Source organism: Coenobita brevimanus, chromosome 100 (assembly GCF_032717465.1).
Source record: "Coenobita brevimanus isolate Jiangsu-jjx chromosome 100, ASM3271746v2, whole genome shotgun sequence".
Classification (NCBI taxonomy): Eukaryota; Metazoa; Arthropoda; class Malacostraca; order Decapoda; family Coenobitidae; genus Coenobita; species Coenobita brevimanus.
Genome location: NC_137053.1, coordinates 5,079,880 through 5,105,091, shown reverse-complemented (window position 1 = coordinate 5,105,091; position 25,212 = coordinate 5,079,880). Strand labels below are relative to the sequence as shown.

The 25,212-nt window shown below is 42.0% G+C and overlaps 1 protein-coding gene across 1 annotated transcript in view; it reads left to right on the top strand.

The window, feature by feature from the left end:
• LOC145414688 (coiled-coil domain-containing protein 6-like) overlaps positions 1–25,212 on the top strand; it is a 52,456-nt gene that overhangs the window by 16,345 nt on the left and 10,899 nt on the right. Inside the window, exons 3-7 of the mRNA XM_080284206.1 lie at positions 2,422–2,565; positions 9,314–9,402; positions 9,741–9,898; positions 10,883–11,134; positions 20,881–21,047. Coding sequence (XP_080140332.1) covers positions 2,422–2,565; positions 9,314–9,402; positions 9,741–9,898; positions 10,883–11,134; positions 20,881–21,047 — 810 coding nt within the window. The remainder of the gene's footprint in view (positions 1–2,421; positions 2,566–9,313; positions 9,403–9,740; positions 9,899–10,882; positions 11,135–20,880; positions 21,048–25,212) is intronic.

Below are 25,212 nucleotides of genomic sequence, written 5' to 3'. Positions count from 1 at the left end.
CCAAGCCATGTTGGGATACCGGGTAACGAGAGGGTTGACTGCCTGGCACGTACAGCTGTCACCTCTCTCTCTGTCACACCTCGGCCTATCCCAGCAACTGATTATTTCCCGATTGTTACCCGTCTCCTTGGCCAATGGTGGCAAGCAGAATGGACATCTACAACTGATAACAAACTCCGCTCCATCACATATACTGTCACTCCCTGGCAGTTGTCCTCCCATCGCAACAGGCATTAGGAAACAGCCCTAGCCCGTCTGCGCCTTGGTCACATGTTGCCAGGCTTCACTCACGGTCCACCATCTTTTGCTTGATTGCCCTCGGTTCCACGCTGTGTGCAGGCGGACTCTTCCGTTCCTTTACTCCCTTGGACGTTCCCCTACCTTAGCCGATCTTCTTGGCGAATCCCCTGTTTTCCATCACACACCTCATGCGCTTCCTATCTCAAACCCGCATCTTGCCTCACATTTAGTGTCTACCCTGCCTTCCCCTTTGCTTTTAGTGCACCATAGCATACCCATCATTTTTATACATCGGTTTTAGTGCCATATAGTCCTCTTGGGCGTGGTGCTAGTTCATATTACTTACTTACTTACTTACTGAGCAGACTTTTCTGTATGCTGTGCTCTACTTGCAGGAGGAGACCTGACTGGCAGTGAGCAACTTTTTTCTTCCAGAATCTTTTCCCAAGTTCTTTGATGTGATTCTTGTCAAAATTCAGCTTCAGGGGGCAATTTTTGTGACAGACCATGTTCTTATGACAGTTTGAGTTACATGTATTTATTTAACCTGATTCACATCTATGTGCATTCTCCCAAAATAATTTTTGTAACTTGATGATTTTCATGTTGTGAGAAGGGTTTAATTTATGGATGTGAGACCTTGATATGGCGTGAGTGTGGAAAGTCACGAGTGGTTTCAGCGAAGTGAGTCTGTTATAGGTGTATGGGAAGCATATCAGTAAAGAAACATACAAGTAGATCGTGCACATGATTATGTTTGGGAGATGGAGCCAGGTTTTTGAAGGTTTGAATCTTTGAGTGATTGTTCAGTCCTGATCACTGAAGATGATGTTTGAAAGTCCTGCTTTTGTGCATGCTGTTTCTTTGTTTCTGGATCATACCTGGCCCCATCTTTTAGTTGGGAATTAGAGTTGGTATGATAATTGGATGACATGTGAATGATTGTATGAATCTTTTCACTGGTCTTGCTGTTTGATTACCGGTACTGTCTCTGAAGTGGAATAAGGAATGGGATGATGATGGTGTGGATTAACCCCCCCCCCTTCCCCCCCCCCACAGGCAAGTTTAAGAAAAGTTTCACTTTTTACATCAATCTTTATCACTTCAGAGACCTGTTTAGTTTTAGTATGCCTTGTTCCATTCTGATTAATGTCACTTGAATTGTTTAGCAAATGATTGCAGCAGAATTACCAGGAAGGTTTTGGTAGCGACCATCATCTGCTCATTTGATGTAATGCTGCCTACTTCTTCCTTCAACTTTGTTATTCTTTTTCTGTGTCTACCCTCCTCTCTTCCTGTTTCTCCCATCTTTCCTGTCATTTTTTATTGCTCTTCTTTCCTATTCTGGTGGCTTTTCATTAAGTGATAAGCCCAATGGTTTCCTGTAAGCCAGGAAACTGTTTACAACAGAGAGTGGTAACCATATAACCAACCAATATATGTTCCGAACATGTCAACAAGTGGGTTGGTAGAGAGTTAGTGCCCCTTCCAGTAAAACATCAAAATCAAAGACAAACAGCCACCCCCATGGGATTATGGTGTCCAGCAATAGGTAGATAGATAGATAGACAAAGAAAAGTGAAAGATTCAATAAACTGCATGGTGTATGCCAAGTTACGGATTCTCTATAGGCAGAACTGTGTAAATTGAACTCTCTTAACCTAAGGTGACCAGAGTCCTGCTTTTAGGCGGGACAGTCCCGCTTTTTGGACGTCCGTCCCGCTTTTTTAATTGTGACTAGAATGTCCCGCTTTTTGAGCAAATTATCTTAATTGTCCCACTTTTAGAAACTTACTATTTCATTAGATATAATATGACCTTGTTTTATGAAATTAGGATGAATTAGAAAAATTATGCTTACAGTAATCCTAACCAAAGGAAATACTGAATTATTAATATAAAATCTGTAATGCTTACTAGCTGGTAACTTTGGTTGACCCATTCACTGTACCATACGGTATATTCGGAGTTCGTAGGAGATGTTAGTGTTTGATTAGCAGCCTCAGTTTGAGGTGTAACGCAGCAGTGGTCGCTGTCACATTAGTCAGTATCTATCTATCTATCTATCTATCTATCTATCTGTCTATCTATCTACACACACACACACACACACACACACACACATGAGCGCGCGTCCTGCTTTTAGCTCCAATAAATCTGGTCACCTTATCTTAACCACAGCTGCGGCAGGAGAAAGTGGAGCTGGAACAGACTCTGGAGCAGGAGCAAGAGTGTCTGGTCAACAAGCTCATGAGAAAAATAGAGAAGCTGGAAACTGAGACAGCTGCCAAACAGAACGACTTGGAGACTCTTCGGAGAGAGAAGGTTGGTGTTGTTGTACCTCCATTTGTCTTTCTTAGTAGTGTATGAGAGGTCACACTTGATCTAAATAAAATTGTCTGACGTATTAGAAATCTGATCACTGAAGAGGTTAGTGGAGGTCTTTTCTGTCCCCTTTAGTACAAGAGATCACTTCATAATTGTTTGGGTATGTAGCCAGAGCATGTACAGTGATCCCAGAGTTATCATGCACTTGGTTGTAGTGGTTTTCATTAACATTGCAAGATGAAAATATGCACTCCTGTCATTATCGCGCATTTTTGGCTAAAAAAAACATAATCGTGCACTTGACCTGGTTTCTGCTGCTGATGATGATGCAGTATCTGTGATTTCTGATGACTTTGAGGAATAAAAAAATGAAACACACCTGAGAATATAATCCCAGGTGGTGGAGACCACTTTCTGTCAACTCCCCTAGCCTCAGAACCTCCATACTTCATACTTATCTCCAGTCATTCTGTGGTATGTGTTTCTTTCTTGTTGTGCCCTTTTTGTCACAAAGTATTTACCTGACCATGGTATTTAACAGTATGTACTGGTATGCATGTATTTAGTGGGTATAAATTGTTGTAAAAGGGAAATTTTAGTTTTACGAATGGAGTCCCCAGTACCAGTTAGGATAAATTCCATAGATCCTCTGCTTTCATTATTGCACAGTTTCATTAGCACACACTAAGCTCAGTACCAAATGAGTGCTGTAACCAAGGCATTGCTCTCTGTGGCTCAGGGAAGATGGACGTCGTTGTCCTGCGTAGTCCCAAGTCACCCTTGCAAAAAGTGTAGCACCTGTTACTCCACCAAAAAGATACAGTACAATCGTAGTATTCTAATATCCAGGCAGCCTGAATTTTCAGACAACCAGAATAATTCGCAGACTGATAAATATATAAATAATTTGAAAGAAAAGCATTCAGGAGCCGAATGCTAATCGCCCACCAGAATATGCTGTTGGCCAAGTCTAAGTTTCAGGCCATATCTTGACACCCTGAAGGCTTTGTGTTGATAGCTGAAGCTGTTCGTGGGATATAATGGTGGTGAAGGTGGGCAATAAAAACTTGTTGACCTTTGGCAGCCATTTTGGTGACCTTGACCTTGGCCGTGAGTGCCCATTTTCAAACTCGTCCAAGATTTAGACCACACCTTGACACCGTGAAGGTTTCATGTTGATAGCTTAAGCCGTTCATAAGGTATAATGGTGCTAAAGGCAGACGATAAAAACTAGTTGGCCTTTGGCAGCTATTGTGATGACCATGGCCTTGACCACAAGTGCCCATTTTCAAACTCGTCCAAAATTTTGGCCATATCTTGACACCCTGAAGGTTTCATGTTGATAGCTCAAGCCGTTCACGAGATATATTTGTGCTAAAGGCATGCGATAAAAATTAGTTGACCTTTGGCAGCCAGTTTGGTTACCTTGACCTTGACCCCAAATGCCCATTTTCAAATTCATTCAAGATTTTGGCCATATCTTGGTACCCTGGAGGTTTCATGTTGATAGCTCAAACCGTTCATGAGACATAATGGTGCTAAAGGCAGGCAATAAAAACTAGTTGACCTTTGGTAGCCATTTTGGTGACCTTGACCTTGACCTCAAATGCCCATTTTTGAATTCGTCCAGGATTTTGGCCATAGCTTGATACCCTGAAGGTTTCACATTGATAGCTCAAGCTGTTCATGAGATACAGTGGGAACACACACACACACACACACACACAGAAGCAGGCAAAAACATTAACTCTCCGTCTTCTAAAGGCGGGCAATAATAATAGCATGTGGCACTTTGACCGTCCCTTGTTGGGTTAGTCTTGTGGGACTGGATGAAGTTGGGCGATATGAATTGAAGGCATTTCTGGTCAGGGTCATTTCTTAGTTAAACCCCTTTCCAGCCCTCCTCCCCCCTTCTTTCCATTCCTCTAATTTAGTCACTCTGCACATCTCTCCACACCAGTCAACTTCCGCAGCCAGTCAGTAAGCAAGCACTCTCGCCGGTATGGTATCGTGTCCTGATTAGTGATTTGTACAGTCTGTGATGCCTAAAGTGCAAACTAATGTGAAGCACATTGAGCTCACATTGAAACAAAAGCTGGACAAATGCAACGGTCTTGAAAACAGCGAGCATTGTAAGACACTGATAACATAATTTAACGTAGGAAATTCCATGATTTATGATACCAAGCACCAGGGACCCATGCTTAAGGAATGTTTTATGAAAAGCAAGACAGATAAATCAATTAAAAAAGGAATACTCTTCATCAGCCGAAAATGTGTGGTACCGGTACCATATGATGATTTTCTCCTTAATGAATGGGAGAGTTTGCGCGAAGAGGAAAATCTCCCAGACACCGCCAGAAACTATGTCTCGTTTTCGTTTCTGGGGCTAAGGGGCTCTTAGTTAAATTTCAGTGTTATTTTTCTGATCGATAATTACAATACTGGTTAAGCAAATAGCTTTTAAAAATGTAAATCACTCTTACTTATGCTATTTCATCCAAAATATCGCTGATAAAATAGTATATTTGTATATTCTTTCCTAAGAAGATTAGTACAATACAGTATATGCCAAAAAGACGGTTTTTGGACTGTAAGAAGTAAAAAAGGCATATGAATACTGACATTTGTATATAATCTGACTTGTACAAAAAATGGCACATACGGTCTATCCATAGTTTAATATTTATTAGACTCTAAAATGTTACAGCGTACCGAAGCCTAGCGCTGCCAGACGTACAAAGCAAGCATGGTGGTGGAGTAGATCAGCCAGTGAAGACGGACGGCTGCTTCGGTTTCCTCGGAAAACTTGTTTTACCAGAGGCAGCATATAAATATCGACATGCTTTCATTAAATGAATTAGGTTTTATTCTTACTCATAGGGAGTTTAATTTGTTAGTATAAATTATAACTAATTTCTGTTATTGGATTAAGATATACATATATATATCTATGCATGCTAAACCAGGCTGGAACCGCTGTGGAATATTTTTTTTATAATTACTTTTGTTCATGCTGCATTGACACAATACTATTTTAAAGAGAAGAAATAGAATATTTATGTATTTTAACAATAAGTAAGATGCATGAAAAAAAAATTAAATTATTGCCCGACATGTGATTTTTTTTTTTTTTTTCCATCTGAAAAATTAAAATACTGGTGACATCTGGCATTTCTCCAGCCGCGCGAACACTCCTATTGACTCTAACTACCCACGAGTTTCCAGTATCTTACAGTACTTTGGCAAGTCCATTCTGTTAAATAATATTCATTATTTTATTTAAAAAGAAAAATGGAAAAAATAAGCTAAAGAAATAAATCTTGAACATTTATCGGTGAACTGATGATTTGGAAAGAAGTGTTGCACAGTAATCACAACTCCCTTGCTCACAGCATTGTATACGTCCGTGGCCCACCCATTTATTCCTCACCTGACCGCCGTCACTCCACCCCTCACTCACCACTTGGATATTTTGCAAATACCTGTAATACAATAAATACGTAGGAATTGCATGCACTGTAATTTTGTCAAACCAAATAAATGCTTCATTTCTATCAGCTGGAGTTTATCTTTTCTGCCAGTGCAAATGTGTTGGAAGATGATGTCATCTTAGAATGCATTTGCATTGGCATTGTTATCAAATTCATTCTAAGATGATGTCATCTTAGAATGCATTTGCATTGACATTATTATCAAATGCATTCTAAGATGATGTCATCTTAGAATACGTTGGCATCAAATGTATTCTAAGGTGATGTCATCTTAGAATGCATTTACATTGGCATTGGCATTGGCATTGAACACATTTGCACTGGCAGAAAAGATTAACTCTAGCTGGTGGAAATGAAGCATTTATTTTGTTTGACAAAAGTACTCTGCTTGCAATTCCTACGTATTTATTGTATTATCTGCAAAACAGCTGAGTGGCAAGTGGGGTGGAGTGACGGTGGTCAGGTGAGGAATAAATAGGTGGGCCATGAACGTATGCAACACCGTGAGCAAGGGAGTCATGATTACTGTGCAACACTTCTTTCCAAATCATCAGTTCACCAATAAATGCTCAAGGTTTATTTCTTTAGTTTATTTTTCCTTGTTTGATTAATAAAATAGTGAATAATATATAACAAAATAGACTTACCATGTGGATTTTGCACTACTGCAAGACACTGCAACCAAGTATGTTGTGTCTGTGGGATGTGTTTGAGGATGTTTTAAATGGAAAAATGTTAGTGTTGCCCTGGATATGAGTGGTATTGCATACACTGGATTGATATAGCCTGTGTATAAGAGTATATATCAGATACTTGGGAAAAATTGGTAACTGGGAATTATATTCCCCAAGCTTACCAGTTAACTGGGATTGTACTGCTTTACTGTAGGTGGGTGTTTACCATTTTCCCAAAAACTACCATGAGAGTGATGAGGGGTCATAGCCTAGTAGTTGGCCTGACACAACTTTCCCAGGTGGGGAACTTAACCACTTTTACCAAGTAGTCAGAGCCATTCTTAGATTACTACAGTACTACATAATTATACTGTACATATCTCCTATGCACAGCTCATCCACTTAAGGACTATGCCTCATCCTTTATCCCTACACCTCATAATGTGGAAGGACCTTGTTCTGACCCCGGTAAGCTGTCTGGCTTCTTGCTCGATGTGTTTGCTCAGTCGGACAGACCAGGGCAAAGCAACAAATAATAAGCTGAATAAACAGTATGGTTGTTGTCAGCATAAAGGAAAGATTGCATAATTTTACTGAAGGATTAAAATTAGAGGAGGTGTGATACTTTCAGCAAATGTTAATGTATAATGTTTTGTGCACTTCCTTTCATTCCACAGTCCAGGAATTAAAGGTGAAAATCTTTTATTTCATTGCTGCTACTTCCAGGGAATATCAGTCAGCTTTGGAAAGACATCTCATGTTGAAGGGTTTTCGTTTGGGAGAGTCCCTCCTGTACTGAATAACATTTTTGGATGGTAACAAGAATATCATTTAAAAGATGTCACTGGACTAAAGCAGTTAAAGAGGGTACCATGTAACAGGTCTAGTCATAATCCGTAGCATTGATGTGTACAAACTCATTAAGAAACAGTGGCATTCAAAAGCACATTTCCACACATCTGTAGCATTACTTCACCAAGCAGAACGTTAACAGGTATCCACATGCCCATATTATACTCTGAATGCCTCTCATATTGAGAGCTAAATCTGTTTTGCTGGGTGGGGCTGGTCAGCCCCCGACCCCCACCTGCTGCAGGAGTCACTGTATGCCCATCAGATTACACTACATATCACATATTCATACTTGCTTGCTCATACTGTACCATTTGTTCTGGTACTTGCTTGGGCCATCTCATTCAGGACTGATGTGATGGGTATGGCATTCCTGAGGGTATTTTATGATGCCATTGGGTCTTTGGTAAATTCCATTAAGGCTTTTTATGAAATTCATACCCTCAGTCTATTCCCAATTCCACACTGGGAATGATATTGTTTTCATAGGCACAGCAGTCAACTCCTTCACCACTTGAACATCACTTCTCCTTTAGAACCTATGCATATAACATAGAATAGAGTTGCATACCCATGTCAGATACTTGTATGTGTAATAATATTCCTTTTGTGTGAAAGCCTATGAAATAGACACCTGATGGTCTAGTGAGTTTAAAGTGCTCTGCTTGGATGTAACCCATGAGAATTTACATCTGATGAGTGATTGGGATTTATTGCTCATATAATAGCAATTGTGGGTGAACAACTGGTTACTCTGTAACCTGAATGTCAAGACAAATCAACCTGGTGTATGTCCTGTATGCTCCTGATGGGGCAATAAAAACTTAGATGATGGATAGTGTACAAGGAAGGGCACCTAAGTATGTTAATAGCATTGAGGGATTAGTTTGTTGAGCATACCAGGGAAAGTGTATGCCAGAATGCTCACTTGGAGGGTGTGAAGCCTTGCAGAGTTGAAGACAATTGAGGCTTGGGTCAGTTTAGAATTGGTATGAGGTATATAGATCAGATAGTCAATTTAGCTTTAAGAAGGGGTATCCCTCCATGTTCTTCCTGTCTTATTAGCCAAGATCCTTGCGGCACCAATACAGTTCACCTAAACATTCATAACATTCAAAGCTGTCCACACATTTCGTATTTTCCAAATCCGTATGTTACCAGCCCATTACCCCCAGTTCTGCCATATTTTTTCTTCATATGGTGTATTTGCTGTTCCCCCCCCCCCCTCAAAACAATGATCTCGCCCTTTTTTCCTCCACCAGTGAAGTTGGAGGTGGTTATGTGTTCATCTGTGTTTGTGTTTATTTGTCCACGTGATATCTCCGAAAGTTTTCAATGAATTTCGATGAAATTTTGTGGAAGGGTGGGCAATGGGCAAAAAAAAAATTGATTAAATTTTTGGGCAGACCCGGATCCTATTTATCCGACACAATATCTCCAAAAGTTGTCAACAAATTTCTATAAAATTATATGGAAAAGTCAGCCATTGGTCAGGGAACAGTTGATAAAATTTTGGAGCAGATCCAGATCCTATGTATTCCACACAATACCTCCACAGATCCGGATCCTTTTTAATGGCATTGACGAAGGTATGCACTCTGTGAGTGCTTTCTATTTCTTCTCTGCTTCCCTTGGTTTTGCCATACATATTACAAGCATATACTCAAACAGTCCTTTGCACTCCCCTCTTTCATTTTTGATAGTGTACATGTACTGTATTTGCAGATTGAGCTTGAGAATACATTAGAGCAAGAACAAGAGGCGCTAGTCAACAAATTGTGGAAGAGAATGGATAAATTAGAAGCAGAGAAAAGGTATGGAACATACTACCTTTTTGGTTTATTTCCAGTTTGCACAGTACAGCTTTGTAGAACTACAGGTGGCAGGAGGTAGTATGCAGTTTTCTTGAGTTATAGTATAATTGGTTTATTCATAAGCTGCATAGAACATGCATTGTATTTTTCTGCATTGTACCACCCTGCACTTTGTAATGTGGGATGCAGACAAATCATATCTAATAATCATAGGCATCCCACAGACGAATGTAAGAAATTGGAACATGCTCGCCCTGTTATGATTAAAGCTGTAAGAAGAGTGGCTGTATGTCCTGTTGTTTACCTGTGTTAGTGATAGTGCTCTCTCCCTTGAACAGAATGCTGCAGGGTAAACTGGAGCAGCCCATTTCCAACCCTCCGTCCCCTGCTGACTTTAACCAAGGTGACCGTGCCAACAACCTGTCCTCACATATCCAGCACTTGAGGGATGAAGTAGCAAGGTTCAGGGAGCAGCTCACCACGGCACAGGAGGAACGTAAGTACAGTAAAACCTTGATAAGTCGCCATTTGATAAATCATAATTTCACCTGAGTTGAAACGGCTGTGCTGTCCAAATATTTGGAAGATTTTGGCTTACGGTACAATAATTGCCAAGCCATGTAACTTATCATGCCTCTGTCAACTACTACAGCATCAGTAGAAGAGTCGCTCTTTGTCTGCTGTGCTGGTAAGTGTTATTTTGTCAAAATTTGTAGTTACATATACATTATACAAGTATGGACTGATAATGTTTCATTGCAGTGTTATTGTGGTAGGAAGCAATCAAGGGAAAAGTGCCTTGATAAGTCAAAGGCCAGAGTCCCATTTGTTCTGACTTATCAAGGTTTTGCTGTATTATACAATAAGTCCTCATCAGATGTCAGGGATGTGTTCCAAAATATCACTGCTTTCCATATAAAAAGTTATATAAATTGGATAAAAAGGCAAATTAGGTTTATAGGCAGCAGTGGAACTTATGTATGCAGCTTTTATCTAAACTGCTATGGTCTTAATAGGAAAAAAAAGTAAACTTATAAGGAAGAATTACTGTATTGTAAGTCATTGATTAGTCCTTCAGTTGGAGGTGTCTCCCATTGACTGAAGAAACTCATACGGCCATAACCAAGATAACATTAAAATATTCTTTATTAACTGAAATTCAGCTGAGAGAGATGCCCTCATCTCGCCTTTGTAGTACGAGAGATCTCAGTTAAAGTAAGTCATTGGGTTGCATTCCAGTGATACAAAAGCACGGTGAAAGTAATTGTGCCAGATTGCCATCATAACCCATTCCTTTTAAGAGAGATACTTGTCTGAATGTTAGTGAAATTGAGGCTGTGCAGAGCAGTATGATATCTTCTTGATTTAGACAGTAGCACCCCTCACCTGATTGCAATATGCTAGGGATCATGTAATACACTAGCAAAACCAACAAATTAACATGGAAGGTGATATTTCAAGTGTGGGGTCTATCTTCCAGATAATCGAACAACTCAGCAATATGCAAATGAGGAGCGCCTGATTCGTGAGGAAAACCTTCGACTACAGAGGAAGCTGCAGATGGAAGTAGAGCGGCGGGAGGCTTTGTGTCGCCACCTGTCTGAGTCGGAGTCCAGCCTGGAGATGGAGGAGGAGCGACACTACAATGAGATCACCTCACAGCGCCACCGCACCCTGTCCAGCCCAGTCCCTTACAACCCCTCACCCAGCTCATCCAGGCCACTGTCGCCAGGTAAGGATGTCAGTTAAGTGATTTTAGTTGCCTGGTGGTATAGTGAGTCAAGATGCTCCAATCAGGTGTGGTGTGTAAGGGTCAGCTTCAGAGGAGTGGTTGGAGTTTGTTACATAATTCCAGTCATGGGTAAGCGTCTGGTCACTCACATTGAATGTCTGGACTTAGTAGCCTAGCCTTAGACCCTTACATTCTTGAAGGGATGACAAAGGATTGGATGATGGATGGAGTTAACCAGATCTAAAATTTTGAGGGATCTTTACAAAGTTTTATCAGGATCCTTGTAATTATAGCTTGTTTTCTGGAGATTTTTGTATAAAGCAATCTTCTAACCTTTTGAGAACAAGTTTGATGACCTCTGAAGGTGATTTGGCAACTCTTTCCTCAGATGAGAACTTTTTTTTTCATCCATCCATCCATCATCCAATCCTATGTTGCCCCATGAGGATCGTAGAAGCCCAGGGCTAGGCAGTTGGTCTTGACATTTAAGATGAGAGTGACCAACCTCACTCATCCCTGAGTGGCATTACGTGAGCAATAAACCCCAATCACCCCTTGGATATAAACCTTCACCGGCTCAATCCAATTGGAGCACAATAATTACCCACTAAACCACCAGGTGCCAAAATTTGGTTATATGGTTACCTCCCAGCTTAGTAAATGGTTTCCTGGTGTACAGGAAACCATTTGGCTTGTCACTCAGTGTAGAGTCACCCACAGACAGAAGGAAGAGGAAAGAATGAAGGAATGAAAGACAGAAGAGAGAGTGTAAAGTCACCCGCAGGCAGAAAGACAAGGAAAGAATGAAGGAAAGAAAGACAGAAGAAGATGGAAGGAAAGAACTTTTGGGAAATTTTTGTGGTGATTTGGCAACTCTTTCCTCAGCTGTGAACATTTACTTTTCTCTTGGGAAATTTTTGTTTATGTCTGAGCATCCTCATTTCTTCATTTTGGATTATGTCCAAGTTCCCTCTCTCCATTTTGCAGTGGTGCAAAAGAAGAATGCATAAAGTGATTGGGTGGGAAGCAGAGGCATGGAGGGAGTTGAGAGATGGAATAGAGTTACATGTGGAGGAGAGTAGTGAGATGAGAATACTAGTAAGAGAGAGTATGAGAATGGATGAGACATTTGGAAGGAATTTGAGTGTAACTTAGAGGGAATGTGAGAATATTTTCTGGAAGGAGATCAAGAGAGTAAGACACGATGATAAAGAAAGTAGTAGAGGAGTGATAGATAAGAATTGTGGATTGCAGTTGGAGAATGGAGAAAAAGTGAGCAGATGGAGAGAACACTTTAGCTTCTAACTGCTGGGTGTCGGTATGGACTGACGGCAAAGAGGCATTAGGTTCCCGCCGGGTGTCGGTAGGAACTGCAATTGTTTTTGCACCACAATTTGAAGTGGCCGCCACTTGATGTTATCACCAAAAGCAAGGGAGAGAGGCCACCAGCTGAGCCAACCCTACCTCAGTTGTCTCTGTGACTTTGCCGGGTGTAAGACGATATTTTCTTAAACCTTTTCATCCAACACCATTCCTGCCTCACATGGACTTTTGCCTCATCCGCCCCTGCCAAGCCTCTTCCCAGGATACTAGGAAAGGGCTCAGTGATAGTGCCAGAGGACATGCCTTGGATGCAATTGTGTCTAGTTTTTCTAGTAATGGAGAAATTATCACGTTGAGATCGAATCCAAAGTCCTGTCCACGAGCATTCTCACAAATACATTCTACTTCGTGTGTCGAAAATCACTCCTCTTCATCACATCATTACTCATCAATGCTACAGCCAACAGACCTGGGGATGCTTTATCTGCAAGAAGTAGAATTGATGAGTAATATGATCTTTCTTTCCCTCACTGCAATACTTTCCAAGATATTAAGGTTTGAAAACGAGCAGTGTTGGGGGGAAGTTAGCAATACTGAGAGAACAACCGTGATAAAAATAGCCCGACATCTAGTGGTTAAGATATTGTTAAAAATAGAGAATGAAAGTACAGTGATACTAGTATAAGTGGCTGGGGAATGGCTGGGAGAAGGAGGGAGACAAGAAGGGAGGAAGAAATCAGTAGGTAGTAGTAGTAGTTGTTCCCTAGGCAGTCTGGCCGAACAGCCCCGAGTCCCTTAGGAAGGCCATGGCTGAGACCGGGCTTTCTCACAGAGCTCTCAAAGAGTATACGTTGTGTTGTTGGAATAGGTGATTGTGTGCAATGCAGTTACATCCTGGACAGGCATCAGCGACGGAGTCATCCAGCCTCTTCTGGTAGCTTAAGAGGGCTGGATGTTGCCCACATCTCAGCCTGGCCAGGTGGACCCTGTCCTCATGAGGGAGAATTCAGAAGGGTGGATATCAGGAGGCTGTGCCTGCACCTGTGTGTTGTCTTTAAGTGACTGACTGGAGCGGCAAGTGATTTTTCGTTTTTCGTTTTCATGTTTAAAGGCTCCAACATGCTTGAATGTGTCAGCCTTGGTCACCTAATGGCGGCTCTCCACGCTGCATGATCCATTGCAGCCTCCCTGTTCAGTCCCTTAACCCTGAGGTCACACTTAATGACCTTGTCCCATGTCTTTCTCAGTCTACCCCTCATAACCCCACCCCCAATATTAACACTTCTCACCTTCCTCACCCAGTTATCATCCCCCATCCTCTCCACATGTCCAAACCATCTCAGTCTACCTCTCCTCATCACAACACCAATACACTCCAGTCCCATCCTACCTCTCAAGTCTTCCATCGTAAACCCAGCCCCTCCAGGCCTTGGACGCAGGGACGCACTGCACTTCCAGCTAATCATTGTCATTTCTGTACATCTGAGCCGGCGAATATCTTCCTCCTTCACTGCCCAGGTCTCACTACCATACAGCATTACACTCCTAACACATGCTCATTCAAAGACCCCTTAGCACGTAGGGAGAGTCCTCTCAATGTCAGGAGAGGCAAGAGCTCCCTGAACTTCTTCCAACCACTTCTCACCCTAGCCACAGAGCTAGCTCCAGCCCCACCTCCAGCACACAACATGTCTCCCAAATAACAAAACTCTTCCACACACTCAAGAGATTCACCAGCAAGTTCAATCCTTTCATGTCTGACAATCTCCACCTGCTCACCCCGACACGCCGTACACATAAAATCAGCATTATCTCACAGTCTACCTCTGATAGATTTGAGTGTGGATATGCTTCTGGAAGCTGGTCTGAAGTGGGCGAGGGGGGAGAGATGACAGTATTTGTGTATATCGTGTGCTGGGTGTTTTGTTGTTCCTTGGTGTGGGTGGATGTGCTGCCATGTAATGTAGTCGATGTTGTGGGTTTGTGGAGGCTTCAGCAAGAAACTGGGTGCCTCTCATGTCTAGGTGATCCTTGACTTTGAGGACTTTGGTTTCTTGATGTAGGTGGTCTGTGGGTGTAGTAGCTGTGCAGCCTGTGATTATTTTTAGGGCCTTGTTCTGTATGGTCTGTAGGATGTTGTAGTGTGTTTTGGTGAGGTTAGGAGCCCAGGCAGGGCTTGCATAATTCATCACTGAACGTATGTATTGCTTGTATACTGTGTTGGTGGTTTGTTTGTTGTGTCCAAATGTTGTATGAGCAAGTGACCTCAAGGCATTGAGTCTTGGTGTTATTTTATTTTTAATGTTTGTGATGTGTTTATTAAATGACATTGATGTATTGTATGTTGCACCAAGGTTTTTTTTTTTTTTTTTTTTGGGGGGGAAGGGGGGATAGGGGAGTGTTGTTTATTGTAAGGTGTGGGATGTGTCTGTGTTCTGCTGTCCAGTTTGTGAGAAGGGTCACTGTAGATTTGGCTGGGGCCATTTTAAGCCTGTTTGTGGTGAACCATTCGTGTAGTGTGTTGAGGTAAGGTTGGAGGATGTTTGCAGCTGTGTTTGCATTTTGGTGCCTACATGTAAGTGATATATCATCTGCATAGGAAGCTATGTGTATCTGTGGTGTGTGGGGTATGGGTATGTCGTGCATGTATAGGTTAAAGAGTGTAGGGTACAAAACAGGCCCTTGGGGTTAGAAGTAGTGGAAGCAGTAAAAAAAAAATTGAAATGGAGAAATCCCCAGGAATTGATGGAGTGTGTGGTGAAATGCTGAAGCATGTGGGAGAGATAGTAGTATAATGGATATGGAAGATGTACAGATTGGCCTGGGAGGAAGGAAGAGTCCCAGAGGATTGGAAGTCAAGTATAATTATTCCCCTGTACAAAGGAAAAGGGGAAAAAGAATTGTGGTTATCGTAAGGGCCTTTTTATTCTTGATACTGTAGGAAAAGTATGTGGTAGGATACTTACTGACATAGTTAGGGAAATACCAGAGGAATTAGTTGGAGAAGAACAGGAAGGTTTCAGGAAGGGAAGACATTGTGTAGATCAGATATTCATTTTAAGGTGTTTAGTGGAAAAGTTTCTTGAGAAGGGAAAGAAGTTGTATGCTGCCTTCATGGATTTGGAGAAAGCATATGACAGTGGGTAGACAAGGAATGTGGATAGTATTAAAAATGTATAGAGTAAATGGGAAGCTGTTGAATGCCGTGAAGAGTATGTAAGAGGGTGCAAGGGCTGCAGTATGTGTGGATGGTGAACTGAGTGAATTTTTGTGTCTGAATGTTGGATTGAATCAGGGATGTGTTGTGTCTCCATGGTTGTTCAGTTTGTATATGCATGGAGTTATAAGAGAGATACAAGGTAGGACAGTGGATGTTGGAGCACCCCTAATGAGAAAGGGCAGCATTTGGAAGCTTCTTGTTCTCTTGTTTGCAAGTGATACTGTGTTGTTAAGTGGAACTTCAAGGCTTGGTGAATGAGTTTTTTTTTTAGGAAGAAGGAACCAAAGCCTGAGCCCGCATAAACGTTCCTTCCAAGAAAAAGCAAAAACAATACAAAAGAGAGCCAAATTCAAGATCCATTCATTTCGAGATGCCTGGACACACTGCATTTGAAAGACTGGAGATCATAGGAAGTAGGAAATACAGACAGAGGGAGACAGTTCTAGAGTTGACCTGTTGCATAAATGAAGGACTTGGAGTAACAATTAACTGTTGCAATAGAAAGTTGGACAACAAAGAGATGAGAGATTGTCGCTAGACAGGTGCTACGCGCCCGTCGTAGAGGTGGAAGGATGCAAGCAGACAGTTCAGAGGAGCAGTGACCATTGAAGTAGCGATCGAAAAGAGATAAAGATGCAACAGTGCGGCGAAGAAACAAAGATTGAAGGGAGCCAGTAAGAGGAGGAGAGTTGATGAGTTTGGGAGAGTATGTTAGAAATGGAATCTCAAGGTGGATGTAGGGAGTAGTAAAGTTATCATCTTTGAGAGAAATGAAGTCACTGAATGCACAGTGTGGTTGGATAGTGAGAAAATTGAAAAATGTGAATGCATTTAAGTACTTGGGTAGTGTGTTGAGTAAGAAGTTTGGCAGATAAAGTGCTTGAAAGGGTACAGCAGGGAAGAAAGGTTGTTGATTCATTGAAAGCATTCACTTATTCATCATCCAATCCTGCATTGCCCCATGAGAAGCATAGGAGCCTGGGGCTAGGCAGGTTGGTCCTGACATTTAAGATGAGAATGACCAGCCTCACTCATCCCTGAGTGGCATTACGTGAGCAATAAACCCCAACCACCCCATGGATATAAACCTTCACCGGCTCAATCCGATTGGAGCGCCGTAATTACCCACTAAACTTCTAGGCGCCAATGTTTGGTTATATGGTTACAATGATAAGAAATAGGGAAGTGAACATGGAAAAAAAGTCACAGTATGACAGTATTGTGATCCCCACTCTGACATATGGAAGTGAAGCTTGGACCTTGTTGGCTGGACACAAGTCAAGAGTGACAGCAGTGGAAGTGAGTTATTTGAGGAGAGCATATGGAGTTACATGGAGAGAGAAAGTGACAGACGAGGAAGTGAAGAACATTGTGGTATGGATGTGGAGGTGATAGAAAGTGTTAGAAGAAATACATTGAGGTGGTTGGGCCATGTGAAGAGGATGGAGAGTGAGAGACTAACTAGGAGAGTGAGCGATGTGGAGGGGGGGGGGGAGACCGAGGATGAGATGGAGGGATGGAGTAGAGAGGTATATATGAGAGGGGGATGTAAGTTGGGGGATGGACAGCTAAATGGCAGGGGACAGGGACTGGAAGACATGGAGATGATTTGTTTGTGACCATCCCTTTCAGGTTGGAGAGGGGGAGCTATTGAGAACCATACCTCAACCCATGTTAAGAGGATGGGAATGAGGTATACTTAATGATAATGATTGACCAACATGTTAATTCTGAGTAGGATGTATATATATATACAGTATATGTATATATATATATTTTTTTTCAGATAATATGCCTTACGAATAGACTCTTTATCGTCTCTCAAAACTGATCACCTACAGGTTCGTTGCTTTACTTATGAAATGGAGCATAACATCCAGTACTTAATAAAGTACATTACAGTATGTAACACTTTATCCACTAATTATTATTCACTACTCTTTGCCTGTGAGGCCGAGTTAGAATTTATGAGGCTGGGATGATTGTTGAATGAGTGTCAGACCCATTCAGTTGGGTAGACCTCCGGTTAGTTTCACTCTTTGGCAGGTTTTTTGTGCTCCCTGGATCCTATATCACCCCATCCTTAGGAGGAAAATGAGATCTAGCTGGTGACAATGAGTGCTGGAGTCTGCCATTCACTCACTCGATGTTGTGCTGCCTGTAGACAACTACACTGAGAGACTTGTCAGGTGGTTTCATGTAACCCAGGAAACCATTTACTACATTGTATGGTAACCAAGTAACCAATTGATGCCCGCGATCTAGTGGATTAAGGCATGCCAACCAGACAGGACTTGTAAGAGTTTGCATCTGAGGGGTGGTTGAGGTTTATTGCACAGAAAATGCTGCTTAGGGGTGAGTGACACTGGTCATTGTCACAGTAAAAATCAGGATAGAATAGCCTAACCCAGGGCCTGTGTGCTTCTGATGAAGTCAGAAGAAATTTGATGATGGATGGATGGATGTCTTTGACAGTGTGGCAGTCTAGTTCTAGGGGTGTTTTGAGTTAGTGGCTTGGAAGAGCTTTTGATGTAGATGTGTTGTTGTTGTTGAGTAACCCCAATCTGTCTGGACAAGCAGACTTATCCGCTGCAGGCAGGGCTATCCCATGCAGTGAATTTGTTATATACCCTTGTGGAAGACAGCGCCTCACCACACTGAGGCTCGGATTAGAGTTTGGAGTTTTATTTCCTGGATGGACGTTGCAGTTGTGTCCCTCCACCCAGCATTGAGGTGTAGTCACTTAAAGGCAACACTGTGTTGAGCAAGTGGATGATGGGTGACCTCACTTATCAGTGGTGTAGATGTATACAGAACAAGAATAACTACAGTGGACCTTCCCTATAATGGACTAAATGAGGAGAAAGTCTGATTTGTTAAAGCCGAGAATCCGTTATAACAGATGGTCCCCCTGTGATGGGATTTCAAGCATATGTTTGAAAATAAATGAGTACAGTAGCATATTCTAATATGAAAATGGAAACCTATACAGTCATCCCCTAACATCCGCAGTTTTGACATACACGGTTTTGAATATCAGCGGATGGCTACAGAAAAAAAAAAAATATCTTGTTGAACTCTGCTGACCTGTAACATTATCCCAGGCACAGTTTGTGGCCAGGGCTCTTGTTTGGTGAGCCGCAGCTTGCAAATGCGAGTATTTTTTCCCTTCGATGAACAAAATTTTCATGCAAGTTGCCTTTTGGCAAGGAGAAAATACATCCACTCCAAAACCCAGTAAACTGCAAAATAAGTATATCTCAAAGCACGTTGTGATCAATTATTAAGTCTTTCCTTGTCGCCATTACGAATATTTAAAACCTCATTATATGATTCCAGTCATCACAACATGTAAATACTGTAATTAAATATATTTATTGCTCGTAAAATGTTTCGACTCGTAGTCAGTTTGGCTACTAAATATTTATTTGGCTTGTATATCTGAAACCTTAGGAGCCAAATGGCTCGCAACCATCGGCAGACAGCAAGAGCCTTGGTGGCTGTTTTAGTACAGTAATGGCATTATCCAGTGAATGAAATATACTGTAATACTCTTCCTTTTGGAGGGAGCTAGGATGAGCACAGTAATCAGAAAAGGCCATGGAAGAGTACACTTCATGTTTTTAACTTTTAGTGTTCCTGTATTAAATAAGTAGTTGTTTAGTGTTCTTGTATTAAAAAAAGTGGTTGTAAACATGCACATAGGATTTTTTTTTAGTTATATAAGGAAATGGGGGGTCCAGAGGTGCTTTTAAGGGGGGACAGCATATATCTGTGGATTTTTAACATTCGCTGGTGTCTCTTTTACCTACCCCGTGGATGTTGAGAGATGACTGTACTCATTTTACACTAATTTGCGAATAATTTTGCCCTTCTGCAGTTTGTTCCACATCTTAGATTTACTTAAAAGGATAGGAAATACATGTATTGTGACTCATTGTTCCTTGTTTAACGGACGTTTGTTATAGGTGATAGATATTTGGTAGCTTTGTAGTGCCCTTTAAATTCAGTGCCTGGTCTATTGAGGTATGTTGAATTAAGGGTCTATTGTATGTCATCTTGTGTGTTGTGGGTTTGAAGAAGCTCTTGCCAAAAGTGTGTATGAACAACAACTGTGTCACTGAAGCTGCTGAGGGGATATTATAAGCAGTGCCATCCAGTGAACAAGGAATCCCTGTCCAGAACTTTATCTGTGGTCATCCAAGATAAAGACAGCAGCCAGATTCCAGTCCCTCTCTTACAGGTGTATATGTTAAGCCCTGGTCTTTCATGGCACTTGACTTAGCCAGCTCAGTTTTTTCTGTGGCAAATAAACCACCACAAAGTGCACTGTATTTAAGTCCATTTAGGGATATATTAACAAAATTTGTTGTTAACTCATACCACACAAGGGACGTAGATATACGTCCCTCTCTAAAATGCCAGCGACGAAGACCTACGTCCTGCAGCATTGAGAAGTCATTGCAAGCAACCGAAATAAAATGGAAGGTAATAACGTATCTCGCTAGCTTCAGACATTTCTCTGCTATGTTTACAACACCGATTTAGGAGCGTGGGAAGCAGCCAACAGTCTTCATGGGCTTACGGTGTCTCTGCTTTCTCAGTAACCTCAAAGATTACAGAGGTCTAGTGGCACCAACCTGACTAGATCCAACCAACATTCTGGCTTTTATGATTATTTTTATTAGTGCCATGGATTTTATATTGAACTATTCAGCCCATTTAGCCAGGAAAAAAGAAGAAAAATCCAAAATTGGCGAGTATACAGGGGTACTTTGTTTTTTTTTCCTTTAGCATGGTAGGCCTATGGGTTACATTATCTTGGAATACACTCAAAGCAAGTATATTCTAATGTCTGGTGATGTTTGGGGACACCACAAAGGTCTTTTAGGCCATTACATGGCTAGTTAGATTATGGCAAAGGTTTCTTTAATTCATGGATATTCATTTCTTGTGCATGTCCATGTAACATAAACCTCACAAAAGACAAGAGCTTACTGCCCAGCAGAGTCAGAAACAGGTTAAGGCAGCTCTACTTAATATTAACTGTACTAACTACTGTATATATATACACTATACAGTATATCCACCCTAAAAGCTGTGTTATAATACTGGAGGGTAGAAGTCTTGTGTCCAGATCATCATCGTTTTGGTTATTTATTCATTTATTCATTTTTTTTTTTTTTTTTTTCCCCTACCATAGGTCTGTCAAGCTACAGTGGAGGACGTGACCTGTTCTCACCTCCTAGCCCCATGGGTCGGTGCCCCCACTGTGGCCAGGTGACTCTGCACCACCCACCGCCCTCTGTCCCTCCACCCACATACCTCCCCTCTGCCTCACCTCCCCCTCCACCTGTCATCTCACCTGCAGTAAGTCCAGTCACCATGTAACATTCTATCAGTTCCAGCCAAGCTAATTGTGTGCTTAAAAGTAACACTTAAGTCACTTATTTCACTTGACTATAGATAATGAATGTCATAAACTTGCAATACAGTATTTTGTTGCTGCACTGTTGAAGACAGTACTGAAGCTGAATGGCCAGGAAATGGAGATTGTGGGTCATGAAAATGCACTACAGTATGTTGTAACTGCAGTCATCAGTGCATATTGAGGCTTAATGATCGGGAAAATGGAGACTGTAAGTCCCTTCAAATTCAAATACTTTGGAAGTGTAATGAAGAAGGATGGGAGTTTATATGATAAAGTGCAAAAAGGGGTATCTGATAGAAGGAAGGTTGCAGATACACAGAGGTCAGTGATTAGAAATAGGGAAGTGAGTGTAGAAGTCACTCTATGACAGTATTATATATGATCCCCACTGTAATCCGAGTGGAGCTTGGACTTTGAAAGACACAAGAGGTAGAGGAGTGGATTTTAGTGGAAGGAGCATGAGAAGTCATGTGGAGAGACAGACAAACACAGCAGAAAGTTAAGGAGCATTGTAGTTTTGATGTGGATATGCTGAGATGTGTTAAGTACCCTGAGATGGTTTGGTGATGTGGACAGAGAGGAGAATGAAAGAAGTTGTTAAACGTGAGTGTAATTAAATGAGTGACAAAGCAGTTATGTAGTGCCATACCAAGGACAAAGTAACATCTACAATTAATAGGAAGCTTGGGCATGGAGACAGGTCTCATGTGATGTGCACATTTATTTGTTGATTGTTTGGGTTATAGATTTGTCCAGTATGAGATCAGTATGTTCATAGGTCACCTGTAGTTGAATGATGTCATGGGATGTGTATCACTAGTTTGAAAAACAAGGTAATATAAAATCCTGGACAGTTATTGTTATGATGAGGAAAAAAAGCATACATTATTTTCAAGTATGACTGATGATTTTAAGATCATTGTCAACCGTATTATGGCCAGGATGAATGCTATAAAATTCAAGTTTTGAGAGGAACTTATTGTTGAGTATCCCTAGTCTGCCTGGCTGAGCTGACCCATCACCTGTAGGCAAGCAACCGGTCTTGCAGGGCTATCCCGTGCAGTGAACCAAAATTTCCTCGCAGCAGATTGAACAGATGGAGAGAACACTTTAAGGAATTGTTGAACGTAGAGGATGGAAGTAATGCGAGTATAAGTGGCTGGGGAATGGCTGGGAGAAGGAAGGAGGTGAGAAGACAGGAAGAAATCAGTAGGATAGAAGTTGTGGAAGCAGTGAAGAAAGTTAAATCGGGGAAAGCCCCAGGAATTGATGGAGTGTGTGGTGAAATGCTGAAGCATGGGGGAGAGATAGTAGTAGAATGGATGTGGAAGATGTGCAGATTGGCCTGGGAGGAAGGTAGAGTCCCGGAGGATTGGAAGTCAGGTATAATTATTCCCTTGTACAAAGGAAAAGGGGAAAAAGAAGTGTGTGGTAATCATAGGGGCATTTGTCTTCTTAGTATAATAGGAAAAGTGTATGGTAGGATACTTATAGACAGAGTTAGAGAAAGAACAGAGAAATTAGTTAGAGAAGAACAGGGAGACTTTAGGAAGGGAAGAGGTTGTGTACAGTAGATCAGATATTCATTCTTAGATCTTTAGTGGAAAAGTTTCTAGAGAAGGGAAAGAAGTTGTATGTGGCTTTCATGGATTTGGAGAAAGCATATGACAGGGTGGATAGACAAGGATTGTGGAAAGTGTTAAGAATATATGGAGTAGATGGGAAGTTGTTGAATGCTGTGAAGAGTATGTACGATGGTGCAAAGGCTGCAGTGCGTGTGGATGGTGAACTAAGTGAATTTTTCTCTTTGAAAGTTGGTTTGAAACAGGGATGTGTCATGTCTCCATGGTTGTTCAATCTGTACAAGGATGGGGTAATAAAAGAGGTACAAGGTAGGGTAGTGGATGTTGGAGTGGCCCTGGTGAGAGAGGATAGTGTTTGGAAACTCCCTGTACTGTTGTTTGCAGATGATACTGTGTTGTTGAGTGAAGACGAAGGGGAGCTGCAAGGCTTGGTGGATGAGTTTGAGAGTGTGTGTAAGAAACGGAATCTAAAGGTGAATGTAGGGAAGAGTAAAGTGATGGTCTTTGAGAGAGGTGAAGTTAGTGAATGTACAGCGAGGTTGGATGGTGAGGAATTGGAAAATGTGAGTACGTTTAAGTACTTGGGTAGTGTGATGAGTAAGGATGGAGGTTTGGAGGGTGAAGTGCTTGAAAGGGTACAGCAGGGAAGAAAGGTTGCTGGTTCTTTGAAAGCAGTGATAAGAAACAGGGAAGTGAGCATGGAAGTGAAAAAGTTACTACATGACAGTATTGTGATACCAACTCTAACATACGAAAGTGAAGCTTGGACATTGTTGGAAGGACACAAGCCAAGAGTGAGAGCAGTGGAAATGAGTTATTTAAGAGGAGCCTGTGGAGTCACGTGGAGAGACAGGCTGACGAATGAGGATATAAAGGAGCGTTGTGGTGTGGATGTGGATGTGATAGGAAGCGTTATGAGGAACACACTGAGGTGGTTTGGCCATGTGGAGAGGATGGAGGGTGAAAGACTGACAAAGAGAGTGTATGTGAGTGAGGTGGAGGGGGGAAGAGGGAGGGGGAGGCCGAGGATGAGATGGAGGGATGGGGTGGAGAGGTATATGAGAGAGGGGGGTGTGAGTTGGGAGCAGGGGAGTGAAATGGTGGGGGACTGGGCGACTTGGAGGCGATTTGTTTGTGGCCACCTCAATCGGGATTGAGGCGTCTGGCAATAGATAAATAGATAGAGATTGAAGAGTGTAAAGATTTTGTTTGTGGATGGACACCACATTTGCGTCTCTCCACCCATTTAAACTTGCACCATAGTATATTCCACAACACCCTCATTGTTTGGTTATGATACTGCACATTATACGGTTACCACCCAGTGTTGTAAATGGCTTCCTGACGTACAGGATATGGCTTGTCCTCACTCAGGTGAAGGATCACCTGAAGTGGAAAGATTAATAAAAGGTGACAGGAAGGATGAGAGAAAACAGGAAGAGAGGAGAGCAGACACAAAAAAATTGATCAAGGTGAAGGAAGAAATAGGCAGTAAGTGAGTAGATGATGGTTGCCACAAGCAGCCACCATTTGAGAGGAACTGAAGTATAAAAACCAGGTCTTTCAGTTTTCTTTTGGGTAGGATGAAAAGGATTTATTTATGGCTGGAAGGAGGAAGTTGTAGCACCAGCCAGTGGGAATGGGATTATTGGTGATTGGGAGAAGGTGGTACTCCCAACTGGAATGGGAATGCTGGTGATTGGGAGAAGGTGGTACTCCCAAGGGGAATGGGAATGCTGGTGATTGGGAGAAGGTGGTACTCCCAAGGGGAATGGGAATGCTGGTGATTGGGAGAAGGTGGTACTCCCAAGGGGAATGGGAATGCTGGTGATTGGGAGAAGGTGGTACTCCAAAGGGGAATGGGAATGCTGGTGATTTGGAGAAGGTGGTACTCCCAAGGGGAATGGGAATGCTGGTGATTTGGAGAAGGTGATACTCCCAAGGGGAATGGGAATGCTGGTGATTGGGAGAAGGTGATACTCCCAAGGGGAATGGGAATGCTGGTGATTGGGAGAAGGTGGTACTCCCAAGGGGAATGGGAATGCTGGTGATTGGGAGAGCTGGAGCTCCCATTTCACTAGCTACCTAACCTTTTGCTTACCTTTTTGGTGTGACACTAACATGGAGAGTAGACCAGCATACTCTCCCAAGCATTTCCTCTAACTATCTTATACACTACACAACATGCCTTTAGGCACATAGACTTGTTTTTGTATTTCCTTTGTTTTTCCTTCCTCTATTCATTGTTTCTTTTAAAAAATAAATAAATAAAAATAATGTACCCCTCTACGTCACAGGGGTTGACGCCAGCATGGGCATGTGGCCAGAAAACTTTGCCCCTGCTACCGAGTGGCGGACCTTTAGAGGGGAGGCATGACATGGGCTCCGCCAGCATGGATCATGGGGCCAGGGTGAGATGGGGCTTGAACCTGTGCTATAGGGTACAGGGCATTGCAGTTCCCAGGCTGCCACTTCTACCCAGTAGAGAGGGGCCCGAACCTGGGAGTAGCACCCCAGGAGG